Below are 16,922 nucleotides of genomic sequence, written 5' to 3' on the forward strand. Positions count from 1 at the left end.
GTTATTGAAATGAGTAGTAATCTCTTGTAGCTTTTCAGGATCGTTACTCGCAGTGATCATATCATCAACATATAATATAACGAAAGCAACCTTTCCATCTTTTCTCCAAGTAAACAAACAAGGTTCATTTATGTCGTTTTCAAGACTTAATTTGACTGCTTCTTCTGAGAATCTTTCATACCATCTTTTTGGACTAATTTTAATCCATACAAGGCTTTGTTAAGTTTCCATACTTTTGTCTTTTTAACTTCTAAGTTACATACATAACCTTCAGGAATTTCCATATAAATGGGATCTTTTAGTTCCCCATTTAAGAAGGCAGTTTTAACATCAGATTGTTTTGCATCTAGATTTTCTTTATTAATTATTGATAAAGCTGACCTTACTAATGGAAGTCCTGATACAGGTGCATATGTTTCTGAAATTTCATAATCATTTTTATCTTGAAATCCTTTGATAACTAATCTACCTTTGTATATAACATTTCCCTCTTTGCCCGTCTTTTTAAGAAAAACCCATCTAGAATCTAAAACTTTTATGTTTTCAGGTCGATCAACAATCTCAAAAACATTATTACTTTCTATAGATCTTATTTCTTCTTTTGTTGCTGCGTTCCATCAACTCTCTCCTCACTTGACATTGCTTCATTATAATTTTGAGGGTCTTTGTTGATTGAAGCTAGCATGGCATGTCTTATTTCATCATCTACTTTAAATGTTTCTACCTCTTTAGTTATTGTGGCATATACAAAGTTATCATCTTTGTTGGATTTTGCTTTTCTTAAAGAGATTCTCATTTTCTTTGAAGAAACCTCATTTTGTGCATTAACTTCTAAATTATGCTTGTTAGGTCTACCTCTTTTAGCCTTTTTGTTTGATAAACTCTTGTCAGTATTTTCTGATTCTTCCTCAACATCTAACTCAGCCTCTTTTTCATCTACATCTAACTTGTCTTCTTCTTCTACTTCTATAACTTCAGTATTTTTAGTTGTATCTTTGTACACTAATTTTTCATTAAACCTTACATGCCTCGAGTTTAGAAATTTGCCAGAACTTGGTTCCCACAGGGTGTATCCTGTTCGTGAGTAACCAACTAATATTGCTTTTATGGCTTTCTCAGAAAACTTTGTTTCAACCATAGGAAGTTTTGCATAAGCTAAACAACCAAATCTTTTTATTTTGTCAAAGTGTGTACCCGAAACTCAGGGTTGAGTTTATTTATTGGTGGTTCAAATTTGTTGGTTTTATGTGGTGTTCTGTTATACATATTCACAGCTGTTTCAGCGGCAAGGATCCAAAATGTTTTTGGCAATCCTGAGTCAATTAACAAGGCTGTTATTTTGTGCTGTATAGTTTTATTAAATCGTTCTGCAACTCCATTTAACTCTGGTGTATATGGAGGTGCATAATCTCCCTCTATAGATTCTTTTTTCATTACATCTGTAAACTCACCACCAACAAACTCTTTTGCATTATCTGTTCTTATATAACAAACCTTTTCATTTGTATCTCTTAAATTTCTAACTGTTTTAATAAACTCTTCTAACTTACTTCCTGCTTCATTTTTATTTTTAATGGAATATATTTTAGCAAACCTCGAATAATCATCTATAAATACTATCATATACTGAAAACTACCTGGGAACGAAGTTATTTTAAATTTTATTATAGTATCTACATGAATAGAATGTAATGGTCTATCTGCTCGTACTCTATTTTCTTTAAAAGGTAATTTTTCCATTTTAGCTAAAATACATGTTTCACATTGTAAAATATTTTCATCAAATTTTATATTTTTCAACATTTCGTTAGAGTTCTTTAATTTTTTTAAATAATTCAAACTAGGATGCCCTAATCTTATGTGCCATAACATGCCTTCATCTAATTTTAATGTTTTGTTAACATGTGTCTTCCACTCAGTAGATTTAATATTATTAAATTCTTCTATGGCATTAGTTGAATTTAAATCTAAAATTTTTCTATTCAATATGTGTTCATCTAACATGAAATCTGTGCATTTATCTATTTTGTTGCTGTTTACATCGTCCTCTATGAGTTTCTCTTTTTGAATCTCCCTCCCAATCTCAGACGAATTTAAATTTAAGGAATCTCGATTTTCTCCCTCCGTCTTTTGCACTTGTGCATCATCTATATCATTTAAAATTGTATGAGATTGTTCAGGAAACTCATCTAGAGACACAATTTCAGCAATACATGAGTATGTTGTATAATCAGATATTGCATCGTCTATATTAGATTTTACCTCTAAAGTTATGAGCCAATTTGGTTTAACATATTTACCTGTTAGATATTTTTCACCAGTTTCTTTCTCAAAAATTTCTAACTTATCATCATCTAAATATATGCCTAAACCTGCATCGGCGAAACGTCTTAAAGATATTAAATTATTAGCTATGTTTTCAGCCGACAATACATTAGTTAATTTTATTACACTTAATTTTGATTTTAAATACAAGTCACCTTTGCCATCTATCTCTATATCAGCTGATTTATTTTTATTTGCACTTTTTATTACCTCACCTGTACAATGTTCAAAATTACTTAAAATTAAGCTTTTGTTAATAATATGCTCAGTTGCTCCTGAGTCCGCAATAAATGTAATGTTATTAGTGTTATCATTAATAGTTAAATGTGTACCTGTGTTGTTTGCGTTTGGAATTTTGTCCCCTTCTTTTTGCTTTATTTTCAAGTTCCCTCGAACTCTAAAATTGCCTCTAGCTCTGCCTCTAAAGTTTCCTCGGAACGTAGCTCTACCATTGCCTCTAACTCTACCTCTATCAGTTGTGAAGTTTTGCTTCTTCATCAATCCTCTATCGGACGTACCAGCATTAAATTGAAAACATGTTTTTCCATTATGATTTGTTATCTGTTTGCATTTATAACAAAACCATTGGTTAGTGTCTTTCAATGGGCAATCATTTTGAAAATGATAATTTTTATTACATCTGAAGCATTTTAATTCATTTTCTTTGTCAGATTTAAATCGTTTTGCTTGATGTACTACTACATCTTGCTGATAATTTTTATTACTTCCAGACTTTCTTTCTGCTTCTAGTTTCAATAAAGTGGCTTTTAACTCTTCTAAAGTCATGTTTTTCTTTGTGACTCTTCTATATGTTACATCAGATGCCCTGATCTCTGGAACTGCATCACAAACAGCTTGATAAAAAGCAGACCTCTTTTCTTCATCTTCTAGAGGGACAGCATTTACACAAGCTTCATATTCAGTTAAAATGCTATCAAATTTATTACAAAATTCTTCTACTTTCTCATTTTTCTGCAATCTTATACTGTATAATTTTGCTCTGACTGATGAATGTGTTACATTTTTCTCAACACGTTTAGATTCTTTTAGCATTTCAATAATTTCTCTGGGATCTTGTGTATTAAGAATCTTCTTGTAGTACTTATCATCTATATGACCAGTAATAATTTCTCTTACTATTTGTTTTCTCTTCAGAGAAGTTTGTTCATCTAGATTAACTGGACCTTCTACAGTTCCATCTATTACATCTAACAACTCTTTAGAATTCAAATCTGATTTAAGTTTATCAAACCAGATATTTATGTCACCCTTTTGAGTTAAAATGTAATTTCTTTTAACATGATAATTTTGCGACTTTTTATTTGAATCTAAAGTTTCCTTTAATGTTGTTAATGATTGACTTAAGACTTTTGTGACATCTAGTTGTGTAATATTTTGGTCAAGAACTTCATCAGTCACTTGTGGTCGTATTTCTTCTACTCTAGATGAACTCTCCATACGGCTCTGTCCTCTATTTGTTATTATGAATCTTTCGGCTTCTAGAAAATTTTCTGAAACCATCCGGACATGCTCCATCAAGATTTTTATTGATTCTATACTTTTATTTTGTAACTCTAAGTTCTGCCTTTGCATTTGCAGCAACTTAAACATTTCTGAGCTGGTAGAACTTCTATGTAGAGTCTCTGTAGCCTCTTGGTCTGCAGTTGACTCTGTTGTGGCTGTTGATGTTGTGGCTACGGTGGTTGTATTAGTAGCGATTGACATGACAGAGCTTACAGACACTCCTTGCTCTAAAAAGGACAGTAAACAATTTCATCTATAAAGTTTGGATTTCATACAGACATATGAATTAAATTCATATCCATACGTCTATTAAATTGTTTACTCATCAAAAAAAAATTTTACCTGCATTTATTTGGCCAACTGTCAGGTTTATTGGAGTATCAGTTTGAATTACCTCATTGCCATCGAGTGTTGGTTGCTCTGCATTTCCACTCATGATTTATTCTTTCTTTTTTTTCTCTTATCTTCTACAATCTAAGAAAAAAAAATACCAAACTTATTTTGAGGTAATTACTTCTCATCCGTTATGATCGCACAGCAAGTCATAAAAGATTTGAAATCAGTCGTTATTTTTACGTACACCAATATGCAACACGCACACCTTCTTACCCAGTAACGTAGCACAGCATACGAAACATTTGAAAAAGGCCGTACGGGCACATGTAACACATTATATTAAATGGTATCAACACTATATTAAAATGTAATGAACATTAATTGAATACAAATAGATATGTAAGAAATTAATTAAAAAGCGATGATTTTAATTCAAATCAAATAAAAAATAATTTCAACTTTCAGAAGATCAAAGATCTACTGAAAGTTAAACGACTAGATAAATTATAGGGTGGTACCAATTCATGTAAAAGCTCACGAAAACCGCGATCATCAACGATTGAAAATGGCTGTAGATCACTTATGATCATATTTAAAACTAAATCGTTTTTTTTTTTGACGGGGTAGTGAAATAGGCCTGAATATGAGGCTTTCCAAACTTGTCTGCCTTTCGGAAATTGGAGCACTTTTTTTTTCGTCGTTTGCAAATATGATGGATCCTTATTTTCTAATTTGTCTCCGCATCCGCCTTTGATTTAATCGACTTATAGAAAATTATATACCCGGTTGTGTTTTGCTTTTCAAATATTAGTGATTTACGATTCAACCTCTTTTTTAGGTCATTTTACGACGAATTAAAAATGACCATTTTGTTTATTCGAATAGCGTTAAGGGACAAAAATTTGTTTTTCTCTTTGATGAGCTACAAACAGTGAATCAGAGCTTTTCATAAATGCATACCATGACGTGTCTTTGTAAAACTAACATTTGAAAGAATAATAATGCAAATTTTATGTTATAAATATTTAGAATTAACTTAGCCTGAACGAATGGTTCGAAAATAGGCAGTATTTACCTCATCCAATAAATCAGGGGTACTAGTCGACCAAAGTGTCTTGGCCTCTGAGATTTGGATGCGCGGTGACAAAACCGACGGAAGCTCATTTAAAGTGGTGCTCTCGTAGTGTTTACATTGTTTACTCCGCAATACCTATACTCACTCGGCGGTAAATCTTTATTAATATTTTGTGAGGTGATATTAAAACTTTTGAAAATGCCAGTTCAAACTAGTTTAAAAAATAAAGTTCTTACCGATCAAAGTCGGGAAATAATTAGCAATTTGTTAAATTTTATGCGAACAGAAGCTGTAGCTGGAGAAGTTTCAATTCCTCTCGAAAAGGTATGTATGTATTTAATACCATTAACTTATTATTATTACATTAACTTAACATATTATTATTGTTTTTTACGCGACTGATGTAAGAGTAAACAATTAAGACAAGTTACAAATTATGACCTTTCATCCCGCTAAATATACGGTATTTTTTATAAGGGCATCAAAGTTTGGATTAAATTTGTAAAGGTTGTTTTGATAATTGTATTGTTTTGATAATTTCTTAAATTGAGAATTTGATTTTGACTAAGACGGTCACTTTTAAATGATAAAAATAATAATTTTAAAAGTGTTTTATGCGTTGCTATGGTAACATTTTATTTTTTCACCCGCTTTTTTTATTGTTATAAGACTGGCTAAAAAACATCCATTTTCATTTCGCTTATCCAAAATACATCATGTATTGTATAGGAGGTATGGAAAACTAAGTTTTCGATGCACGTATTTTGGAAAAATATTTTTACAACACCTTTTTCAGACGAGGTTAACAATTCACATGAGTCAAAAGCTATAATTTTTTTAGAACCACCCAAAAAATATTTTTTAATATTAGGGCATCGAAAATTTAGTCTGGCTTTGTAAGATTTATTGTTTTGCGACTTTTGATATGTATAAATTTATAATGTAGATACATATGTACATAGGTATGTACCTACGTGTTATGAAATCATGATAAAGATTTTTATGGTTATTATATTTTTGTACATAAATTAAAATATTTACTTTTTAAACAAATATGTAAATATATGTATATCTAGGTTTTTACCTAAAAAGTACCTACCTAGGAGAAGGTAGTTTGGTAATATAGGTTAGGTACTTTTATTAAGGGTAATCAGCTTAACGCCCCTTAATAACACGCAATTAGTTAATCCTTTTTATTGCTTTGTTCCCTTATAAAATTAACATATTTTTAAATAATTTGATATTTACCACTAGATCATCTTCAGAAAACTTAAGAAAATTAAATTAATACATATTTACCTGGCCTGGTGCACCTTTATTTATAATTTTATAAATTTTGGTATAAGCTCGTATTTTTACCACGTGTTAACGCAACAGCAAAGTATTTTTTCCTTATGTGTAATTGTTTGGCAGATTTATAAATTAACTTTTTTATAGGTTCAAGAACGCATTGCAGCAGCAACAGGGGTATCAATTAGAAGTATTCGACGAATTAAAAAAGATGCAACATTGGTTACATCAGGCCAATCAACATCGTTTTCAACACCTAAAAGGACTAATAAAAATACCAAAATTAAAATGCGCTTGGACGACGCGGATTTCGGAATTTTGCGAAGAACAATCATTAACCACCATTTCACAGAGAAGACAGTTCCTAGATTAAAAACAGTGCATGCAAATATGTCGCAGATACTGGGTATCAAGGATGTAAAGAGACTCTGCGTAAGGAAATGTATAAAATCGGTTTTCGATGGAAAAAATTTAGGAGCAATCAAAGAGTGCTAATGGAGCAGCAACTCATCAGGCTGCTAAGAATAGAGTTTCTTAAAAAATTGCGTCAGTACAGAGAAGAAGGTAGAAATATAGTATATATGGACGAGACATACATTCACTCAACTCATACTCACTTAAAAGGTTGGAGTGACTCTTTGGAAGGCATTAAAAAACCAACAGGCAAGGGACCACGTCTCATTATAGTTCATGCAGGTGGCAAAGATGGTTTTGTCCCCAATGCGTATATTAGATGGAAACCCAACAGCACAAGTGGCGATTATTATCATGATATGAATTATGATAACTACCAAAAATGGGTTTCAGACAATCTCATTCCAAACCTAAAGTAAAGGTCTGTTGTGGTTATTGACAATGCTCCATACCACAATAAGAAAATAGATAAAGCACCAACAACAATAACAAAAAAAGCATAAATGCAACAATGGTTACGTTTAAGGGGTATATCATATGACGATAACATGTTAAAGCCGCAACTATATCATTTAATAAAACTGCATAAACCCAAATATAAACGATATGAAATAGACGAGCTTTTCAATGCAAAAGGTCATGATGTGCTAAGATTACCTCCATACCATCCAGACCTTAATCCCATTGAATTGGTTTGGGCTGAATTAAAACAATTCGTTGCCAAAAAAAATGTTAATTTTAATTTCAAAGAGGTAATTAAACATTGTGATGATTTCTTTAGAGAATTCTCTATTGACGAATGGAAATCAAGATGTGAACGAGCAAAACAATTTGAAAAAGAATTTATTTTAAAGGAACCTACAATTGATATAGCGATAGAAAAGATTATAATTAACTTTAACGATAGCGATATTAAAACAGACAGTGATTACTTTAATGAGTGATGAGTCGGATAAACCAGAAAGTGACTTATCTGGAATAGACGAACTTACTGATAATATTGAAGAACAAGATGTGGAAAATAAGAATCTGAAAAGAACAGTTGACGATGATAAAACGTACCTTAATTTGTAATTTTTTTTATGTATAAATTTATTAATGAAATATTAGATAGGTATATTGCATTTTTTACCATTTACGTAACATAATTTAATTTTATAATAAGAACATTTTTTATGTATTACGTCTGTATAAATTTATTTATAATGTATTATTTATATGTATATAATTAAATATAGGTATCCATACATAATGTGTACAAAATGTAGGAAATACATAATAAATAAATATTGGTAAATATTACACTGGATTTAATTTAAGATTATTAAATAAAGTAATATAAATACCTTTGTTATAATTATTTTATAAATTTATTCAAAATTTGTATCCTAAGTAATTTCCGTCAAGGCTGGTACATACTTGGGACACACTGTATATTGGTAAATATATTAATTAATTTATGCGTTCATTTACTATTCATAATATAATTTAATTAAAACAAAAATTAAATAAAATGTTAAGCGCGTCAAATATGCTGGATGTAAACGTAGTACATGAGCCTCGATTTATTGATTTTTATGTTTTGCATCTTCCTCGCACCCTGACTCTTTCACTTCTTCATTTGCGCATCTCAGAGGCCAAGACACTTTGGTTGACTAGTAGATATTTCTATTTGGTAAGCACTACTAGCAGGCCGTTTTTCGGGAAGATTTTCCAACAGGACCTATATATGTTTGGTTTTAAGATGTTTTTTATCCTTTTATAAGAGTAAATATTGTTACAAACATTGCATTTAGCTTTAACTTCTGAATAAACAGTAGAATATAACCAAATAGCACTTCTTTATTTACTTTCATTTTCCGCTATTATATACTGATAACTATACTGGGTCTCCTGAAATTACATCGCAATATTTTACCAGCCGCATCTTTGTCTAAAAATAAGACAAAAACTTTATATACAGGAATCTTGAAAAGTGAATCGTTTTCATGTTACAGGGTGTTTTATAATTCCTATTGAACATGGTTTCTTGTTAATATTTTCGAAACGCCTGGTCGTTATTTTTCGAAATTTTTGTATGCTAAAATGTATACAGGGTTAATTAAAATTAGTGGTCAGCAAGGTTAAAAATGTCTTCTTAAAAACACCTATTTCTTAGCTACTACGCAGTAAGATTAATGCCAACTAATTGAGGTATGAAAAAGTTTCTTATCATGTCCCTATACCGTTCACCATTGACAGTTACATTCTAACCATCATTGTTTTTGATTAAATATGGACCAATGACGTCCCCAGTCCACAAAGCGCACCAAACAGTAATTTTCTGTGGATGTAATGGGGTTTCAACTAAAGCTTGTGGATTACCTTCACTTCAAATGCGACAATTCTGCTCATTTACATACCTTATTTTCTTTTAGATCTGACGATGCCTTAGGGCGAAACACGTGTAATCATTTTTTAAAATAAACATCTTTTGAGACCATTGACTTTGTGTCCCTCTATTCTCTGAATTTTTAAATTGTGTTTTATAATGTACAAAGGGTATGAGTTGTGGTATAATTTATTATTATTTATATTTTTTATCTTTTTTTTTTGTTCTTTGTGTTTTTTTTTGTGTCTTGCTATTAAAAAAAGGAAAGAAAGGGAAAAAGAATGAAAGGAACTTATTTTTAATGAAACCAACAAAGGAAATTTATCTCTTTCAGCCTCGATAAAGACGAAATATATCGTCGAAACGTCGGCCAATTAAAAACTTGAGGTTTGATGAAGATGAGGTTTGTTGTCCCTAATCCCGCTACCTACATTTTCACCATTTAATTTTTTTAAATATTCTATTACTATACCTTTTTTAACTACCCACTTTCCGCTTTCTTTCATCTTCCCATTCTGATTCCCAATCCTTCATTAACAAGGTTAACTTCATTAACCCTTCTTTCAATTCTAAAATTCACTCGTCATCCACTCTCACTGTTCTCTGTTCTCTCTCGCGTTACTTTTTTTATTTAATAGCCTCAAAACAGAATGAATTCAAAATAGGAATAGGAGGAATCAGGAAATTTCTGATAGCCTATTCGATCATGGTCGAACAAGTTAGACCCTAACAGAATATCGTAAGATTTTACCTGAATGGTCTTCACTATTACGCGATTAATTAAACTACTTAGGAAGGTAATTAAGGAATCTTTTATAGCCCTCTGTACTGAGATAAATAAGGGCATAGACGTGTGCCCAAAAATATGTCAGACAGCTCGAGTATGGAAAATTACATATTCCCTTACATTTATCTAGATAATGCAGCAAGCATGCATTAGGAATTGAACATGGAGAATTCAAAGAAGCATTTTAAAAAGAACTAAAAATCATTAAAACACTAAAAACTTTGCCAACAATTTCACACTCAATTGGAGTAATCTATAGACTAATAACTCTAGAGATTAATCCTAAAATAGATGTTTAAAAATCCAAGTAGGATAAGTCAGGGAGGTAGTCAGTAATTTAAAGCTGAAACCCAGAAAAGGTCATTAAGAAGTGTATCAATCAATATGCGATTAGTTTATGGTACATTAAACTGGTAAATTAAGTTACTTAGTTATTTTAACTATTCCAGAAAAATAGATGTGAATTGGCCATCTATCCCTTATTGTACGGGTGAGATAGCCAGGTCGTATTTTTGCTGATAGGGAGAGATGGCCAGTTTATTTTTTTCCATTTATCTTGACTTTTCTTTACTTATCATGAAAGAATAAAAAAAATAGACAAATACTCAATAATAGATAGTACTTATATATTGCTAGATTGTAAAACAAATTTTATTTTTCAGAAAATACTCGATAAAACTTCTGGTAAATGGAAATATAAAATAAAAAAATTCTAAAAACTAAAAAGCGTCCGATCTTAGTTCCTACTTATTAAACATATTGCCACATTTCATACACATATTTGAGAAACTGGTACAGTGGTCATGTAGCCAACGGCTTTACTAAACGCACTGTATCCAATCGTCCTTCCTTTTAGTTGCAAAGTAGTTTTCCAGACATCCAACGCATTCATTTTCATCAAAATTTTCTTCTTCGCCATCGTTTTCTAAAACTATCTCACCTTCTGACTCCGAACTTGAACTGAATCTATTTGATTTTTGTGGAATCTTACGTGGTAATTGTTTCTTTTGGCTTATTTCCTTGGGTTGTGCATTTTTTCTTCGTTTCAAACATCTTTCTCTAACAGCATTAATATTTTCCGTTGTAGTCAAAACAGCTCCTAGATTTTTTGAAGCTCTTTTAACCTTTTCTGGTAAAGTTGGAACCGGAGAAATTTGTTCCAAAAGTGTACCAGGGGTAACATCTGTTTTGGACGTACTTGGTATCGGTGAGGTTTCTTCGAGTGTCTGCTGAGAAGTTGTTGAAAGTTCGGTAATTAATTGTCCTTTCTTGGCTATTTTAATATCTGCTTGAGCACTTGTAGGTGGTTGCGGTTCACACGCCAACGGCTGAATCTTATTGCATGTCGACTTTTGTGAATTTTCTCCAATGAGATCTGAAACTGAAAAGGCATGGTCCGGTATTGCAGAAGGGTTAAATGGGTAAATTCCACAAGATTTAAATCCTGAGACCGCATTCGATATAAGGTAAGTGTGCCAAATATTGCCACCTTAACGCTTAGTTATAAGTAATTCTTAAACTGTTATTAATAGGTGAGTACCATTTTACGCACGGGTATAAAAATGCATTGTTTCTAACATTATTTTTTATTTAAATCCAAAAACTAAATTAATGTAAGTTTTTATGGTCGACAATGGCAATATTGGGATCACCAGATCTCCTATTATTGCCACCCCATGTCAATATTAGGAACTATAGAAAAAGTAACAAATTATTCTAAGACAACAAAAATTGATAACTTAAAAGATAAGTAAACTTTCTTATTGCGATCTTCAGTCATTATGGAACTACAGATTAAAGATAGAACAAACAGTTAAAAAAAATTAAGAACAGTAAGGACAAATAAACCTTTCTTTGTCATTTTTAGTTAGGCCTACACAGGCTTCATGAATATATTTATAACAAACTATGCATAAGCGCATATCTTCTTCCCGGCAGGTGTTACAAAGAAAACAAAACCACGATTTTTTCGGTTCTTCTGATTTTTCCTTCGATTTCTTTTTGGTACCACTCCTTGCTTCTCTCACAACTTTGGTTGTAGCATTTAGAGTCGGGTGTTGAGTCCATATTCTGATTAGAGTTTATGGTTTCCTCTGTGATGGTATCATCTTTTTTATTTTGTGGCAGTTTAGTTAGTCTCTTTACATCTTTTTGTTTTTGTATTAGTTTATTTAATGGTATTTCATCGTCATCGCTGCTTTCATAGTTCCCAATAGCCCTGGTGTTAAGTTTCTTAGTCTGTGTAGTCTGTTTTTTGTTTCGACTAAACTTATCTTCTAAACTTTTTTTTTCAAATTGACCAAAGGTTCATTTTCATCGGATATATCGTCAAGTGAATCATCGTCAAGACTAAAATCCGATAGTGATTCGGTATCTGTGCTAGAAACGGGACTCTTCTTTCTTTTTTGAAGCGGTTTTTTTAGTAGTTGATATCCGCTTGTACTCGCGTTTGCGAACTGAACCGCAACAGTTTTCTTTGGCACTTGATACCCGCTTGTACTTGCTTTGTTTTTGTCTGCAGACTCAATTGACCTGCAAGAACTTTCCACGACATCTGATACACCTTGAGAATTATTTACTACGTCGTTTTCTTCTCTGTGGGTGATCAAACTTGGTGCATAAGCCTCTTCAGGTATTGCCTCTGGTCTAAATGGATATATACCGGTGGCTTTAAAACCAGAAATAATGTTTGATAGAATCATCGCTTTGAACCAAACGGAAGTAAAAATTTCTCCAAACCTCATTTTCGTAATTGCTTTTCCAGGGTTTATCATTAAAAACTGCAAAACTTCTTGATCCCAAAACGTCTCAAAACTTTTAAATACAGACTTGTCCATGGGTTGCAACTCATGTGAAGTGTTGCTTGGAAGACAAAATAAAGTTATGCCCATGCGGTCTGCTGCATCAACTATAGAAATATCAAGGTGACTTTAAGCCCCATCGAATATTAGTAGTGTTGGGCCAGAATTTTTGAATGAGGAAAAATTAGTAAGCCATACAATAAAGGCTTCAGATGTCATGCTTCCTTTATTTGTGACAATTGCTTTTGAGCCAGGTGGCAAGTGATCAGACCATTCCGGTTTTAACCTTTGTCCTTTAAAAAGCACAAAAGGTGGTACTGATTGACCCAGTGCGTTTCCACAACCTACAATTGACACATTTTCCCCATGCTCGGGTGCGGTTAAATGTACGCGCTTTGCCCCTTTTTTGGCTAAAACAATTGGTTGCTTATGAATTGTCAATCTGCACCCTTTTTCGTCCATATTATAAATGTTACCTGGTTTGTCAAATAACTTTAGCTTTTCGATGGTTTCTCTTAGCTTATGAAAGTAGTCATCAACGATTGGCCTATTCATTTTTTGGGCTCGCGCCATATTCATTTGTTGAGCTCTTCGTTTCGATACGTCCGGATGCCTAGTTAAGAATAACTTGAGCCATTTTCTACCAGCCCTATTCGAGATTTTAGAAAACGGATTTGAAATGTTTTTTGCTGTTGCATAAGAAAATACACTTTTCATTAAAATCTTGCTTGTTATAGGCATTTCTACCTCAGCTAGTCTGTGGATTCTTTGCACTAACTCATTTTCTTGTTCTGTAGATAATACTGGTGACCTTCCGAGCTTTTTTTTAAAATTTTGGGTTCTATGATGAAGGCCTAGTGTTGTACGAGGTATACTGTATTGCTTGGCAGCAGCTTTGATGGACATTCCATTCCCTATGGCTTGCAACGCTGAGCGTAGGTCTTCTTCTGACCACTGAGCTCTTTTTCTTGGCATTCTACAAAAAAAATTATATTTTGTTCCTAATATTGCCATAGCTTCCTAATATTGCCACTGACAATATTAGGAATACTTAGTGATGGCAATATTAGGAACAAATAACGTAAAGAAAAAAAAATACATAACCTAGAAACACATATACAATAATTGAAGCAATTTATAATTCAAGAACCATTGGATGTACTTACATGTGCTTATTGAAAAAAATCCAGAAAATATTAGGTTAGATTGTATTACAATCAACGTAAAATGTGAACTTGTTTATAACGCGGAGAAGAAAAACAAATAGCGTGCTCCTACGTCTGACGAAAGACATAGACTAAACCTTTCGATGGTAAAACAAATGGCCGACAAATCAAACTAACTTTTGGTGCTGCCATCTAAATGTTAGTCTCGATACTGGCTGAGTAAGGAGGGGTGGCGATATTAGGAACAATGGCAATATTTGGCGCACGTACCTTACTTTGCACGCTCTTCCCCAACTCTCTGAAAGCATTTGTCCAAATTGTAGTCTGGTTAATTTTCTTCCAGGGTTAGCACGACCCCACTGGTGACAAGCATTATAAAAATATGATTTTAATGATTTAAATACTGTTCTATCTAGCGGTTGCAAGTAATGCGTTGTGTGACTTGGAAGATACAGCAACATTACATCATTATCTCGGGCTACTTCCAGCAATTCTACTGAAGTGCAGTGCGAAGCGTGACCATCCAAGATCAGCAAGACTTTACCAGTGGGCCTTCGTGGTATAAAATGGTCTTTAAGTCACATAATAAAAATGCTGGTGTAAACATACGCTGATTTTTCTGACATATAAAGAACCGACCCGGGTGGCATCTCATCTTCATATTCTGCTTTCTTATATTTGCCTTTCATTATACAAGCCGGCGGAAGAAACATGCCTTCAGCATTGCAACACGCGATGCAAGATATTGTTTCCCCCTTTTCAGTGCACGTGGTCATAGACACACTTTTAGAACACTTTTCGGGAACAACAATACCAGTACGGTTATTCATTTGTAGCCCCGTCTCACCGGTATTAAAAATATACCCTGGTTTATTAAAAATATAATTTTCTTCTAGGGTGGTTTGGAGCAAATCAAAATAGTTTTTAACGTCTAGCCTATTAATTTCCTGATTTCATGCAATTGATACTCCTTCTGCTTTTCTTAAGCATAAATCTGGATGCCGGCGTAAAAAAGAGGTAAACCAGTCGTAACCTGCTCTTTCTTTCTCTCTATTGAACCTATGCGGTATTTTTAGCTGTTTAGCAAAAAAAAATGCTACTCGGCGAACATCATCAATACATAAAAGAAAACCAGATTTCTGCATTGTTTTCAAATGTGTCGCTAACTTAAGTTCGTTGGTATCACTCAGAAGCGATTCGGGGCCCATGCTTCCCTTAGAGGTATTTTTTTTTCAGCCTTCTTTCCAGAGTCTTTTGTGGTACACCATGATTTTGCGCAGCGGCCTTAACCGATGACCCACTTCTTATAGCCTGCATGGCATCCTTTAAATCATTTTCACTCCAGGAGCCCCTGGTCGATGCCGATTTTCGTTTGTAGTTTGTTGGCATTTTGTCTGAAACAGACGAAAAGTAATCATGACATTAAGAAATTAAGCCCGCGTTCTGGTCGGCTATGTTGGTTTTTATTTTCCATAAGACCAGTGCAAATTATTTGGAGATCCCGTTCAACATTCGCACAAAAAGTACGCATCAGATTTGGTTAAAATTTGACATGAACATTCCTAAAAAGTGTATCTCTTCCAGGGGTGCGATTTTTGATCTTTTGCCATGTAGATTTTTAATCTCATTTTAAAAATTGATGTATTGTTGATTTTTTCGGAATTTATTAACTAAACAAGTAGACAAAAGATGAAAAATTCCAGACCTGGGATTGTATATAACCCTTTTAGGATTGTTGTTGTGAATGAATATCAACCAAATCTGATGCGTTTTTTTGTGTAGTTTGTTGAATGGAATCTCCAAATAATTTGCTTTGGTCTTATGGAAAATAAAAACCAACAGCGCCGCCCATAACGCGGCCTTCAGTCTAAATTTGTCGATTAAAAAATGCATTGAATACTGGCCATCTATATCAAAAACAATTTGGTCATCTCTCCCAATTGTATGGTAGAGATGGCCATCCCTTTTTAAGCAATTTATATACAAGCTGAATAAAGACTTTGAGGTTAGGAACATATTTTCGTTTATATTTAACTAATCAACGCCAAAATACCACTTTAAATACTACTCTGCGATAAATTATATTCCTTACTATCAAAGACACATCATTTTTTAAGACCTACGAAAACTATTTATGAAAAAAACTCAACTGATGGGCACAATTCGGCTCGGAAATCGTCACTGTTTACATGTTTGAACGCAACTGAATGCAGAAAGTACCGTTCGCGGAAATAAATACGTTTGCTTAGTGGAATTTTCCGACATTGGCCTCCCGTATGGCCATCTAACCCGGACTTACCCTATAGGCAATAAAATAAAATATTTTCTCCCTCTTTTCAGGCTGCAGAGAGTGGGAACCTTGACATGTTCCAAAGACTTTACATCCAAGACCCTTCGAGACTCTCTTTGCGAGATCCCAGGGGCCGCACAACTGCACATCAGGCCGCATCTCGTAATAGAGTCAACATCCTGACTTTTATTGTGCAGCAGGGAGGAGGTGAGAAATAACTCGTAAATTTAAAACGCGTGTAAAACCGCGACAAACAAGAAGATCAGATTTATTAAAAATAATGAAATTGTTGGTTTTAGATAGAAAACTTAGAATCAACACTGAAATTGTGGGATTTTAATAAATTTGCTTTCATTGTTTGCAAGATGAAAATATATGATATGAAGGCATCTTTAATATTCAATACTTATAAGTTAATCACAGATCAAACTCAGAAGTTTATCAGATACAGCTAACCTACTTTTTCAATATTCATTGTTATTCTTAGGAATTAATTCTGAAAACTGTGTCAACACGTCTTAGTCCAAATTTCATCTGATTATT

At 33.0% G+C, this 16,922-nt stretch overlaps 1 protein-coding gene across 2 annotated transcripts in view; it reads left to right on the plus strand.

Annotated features, from left to right (window-relative positions):
* Positions 1-16,922, plus strand: part of LOC126747382 (transient receptor potential cation channel subfamily A member 1) — a 592,560-nt gene that overhangs the window by 211,560 nt on the left and 364,078 nt on the right. For both annotated transcript variants that reach the window (XM_050455968.1, XM_050455967.1), the window contains exon 3: positions 16,430-16,586. In XM_050455968.1, coding sequence (XP_050311925.1) covers positions 16,430-16,586 — 157 coding nt within the window. The remainder of the gene's footprint in view (positions 1-16,429; positions 16,587-16,922) is intronic.

Source organism: Anthonomus grandis, chromosome 19, assembly GCF_022605725.1.
Source record: "Anthonomus grandis grandis chromosome 19, icAntGran1.3, whole genome shotgun sequence".
NCBI classification, from domain to species: Eukaryota; Metazoa; Arthropoda; class Insecta; order Coleoptera; family Curculionidae; genus Anthonomus; species Anthonomus grandis.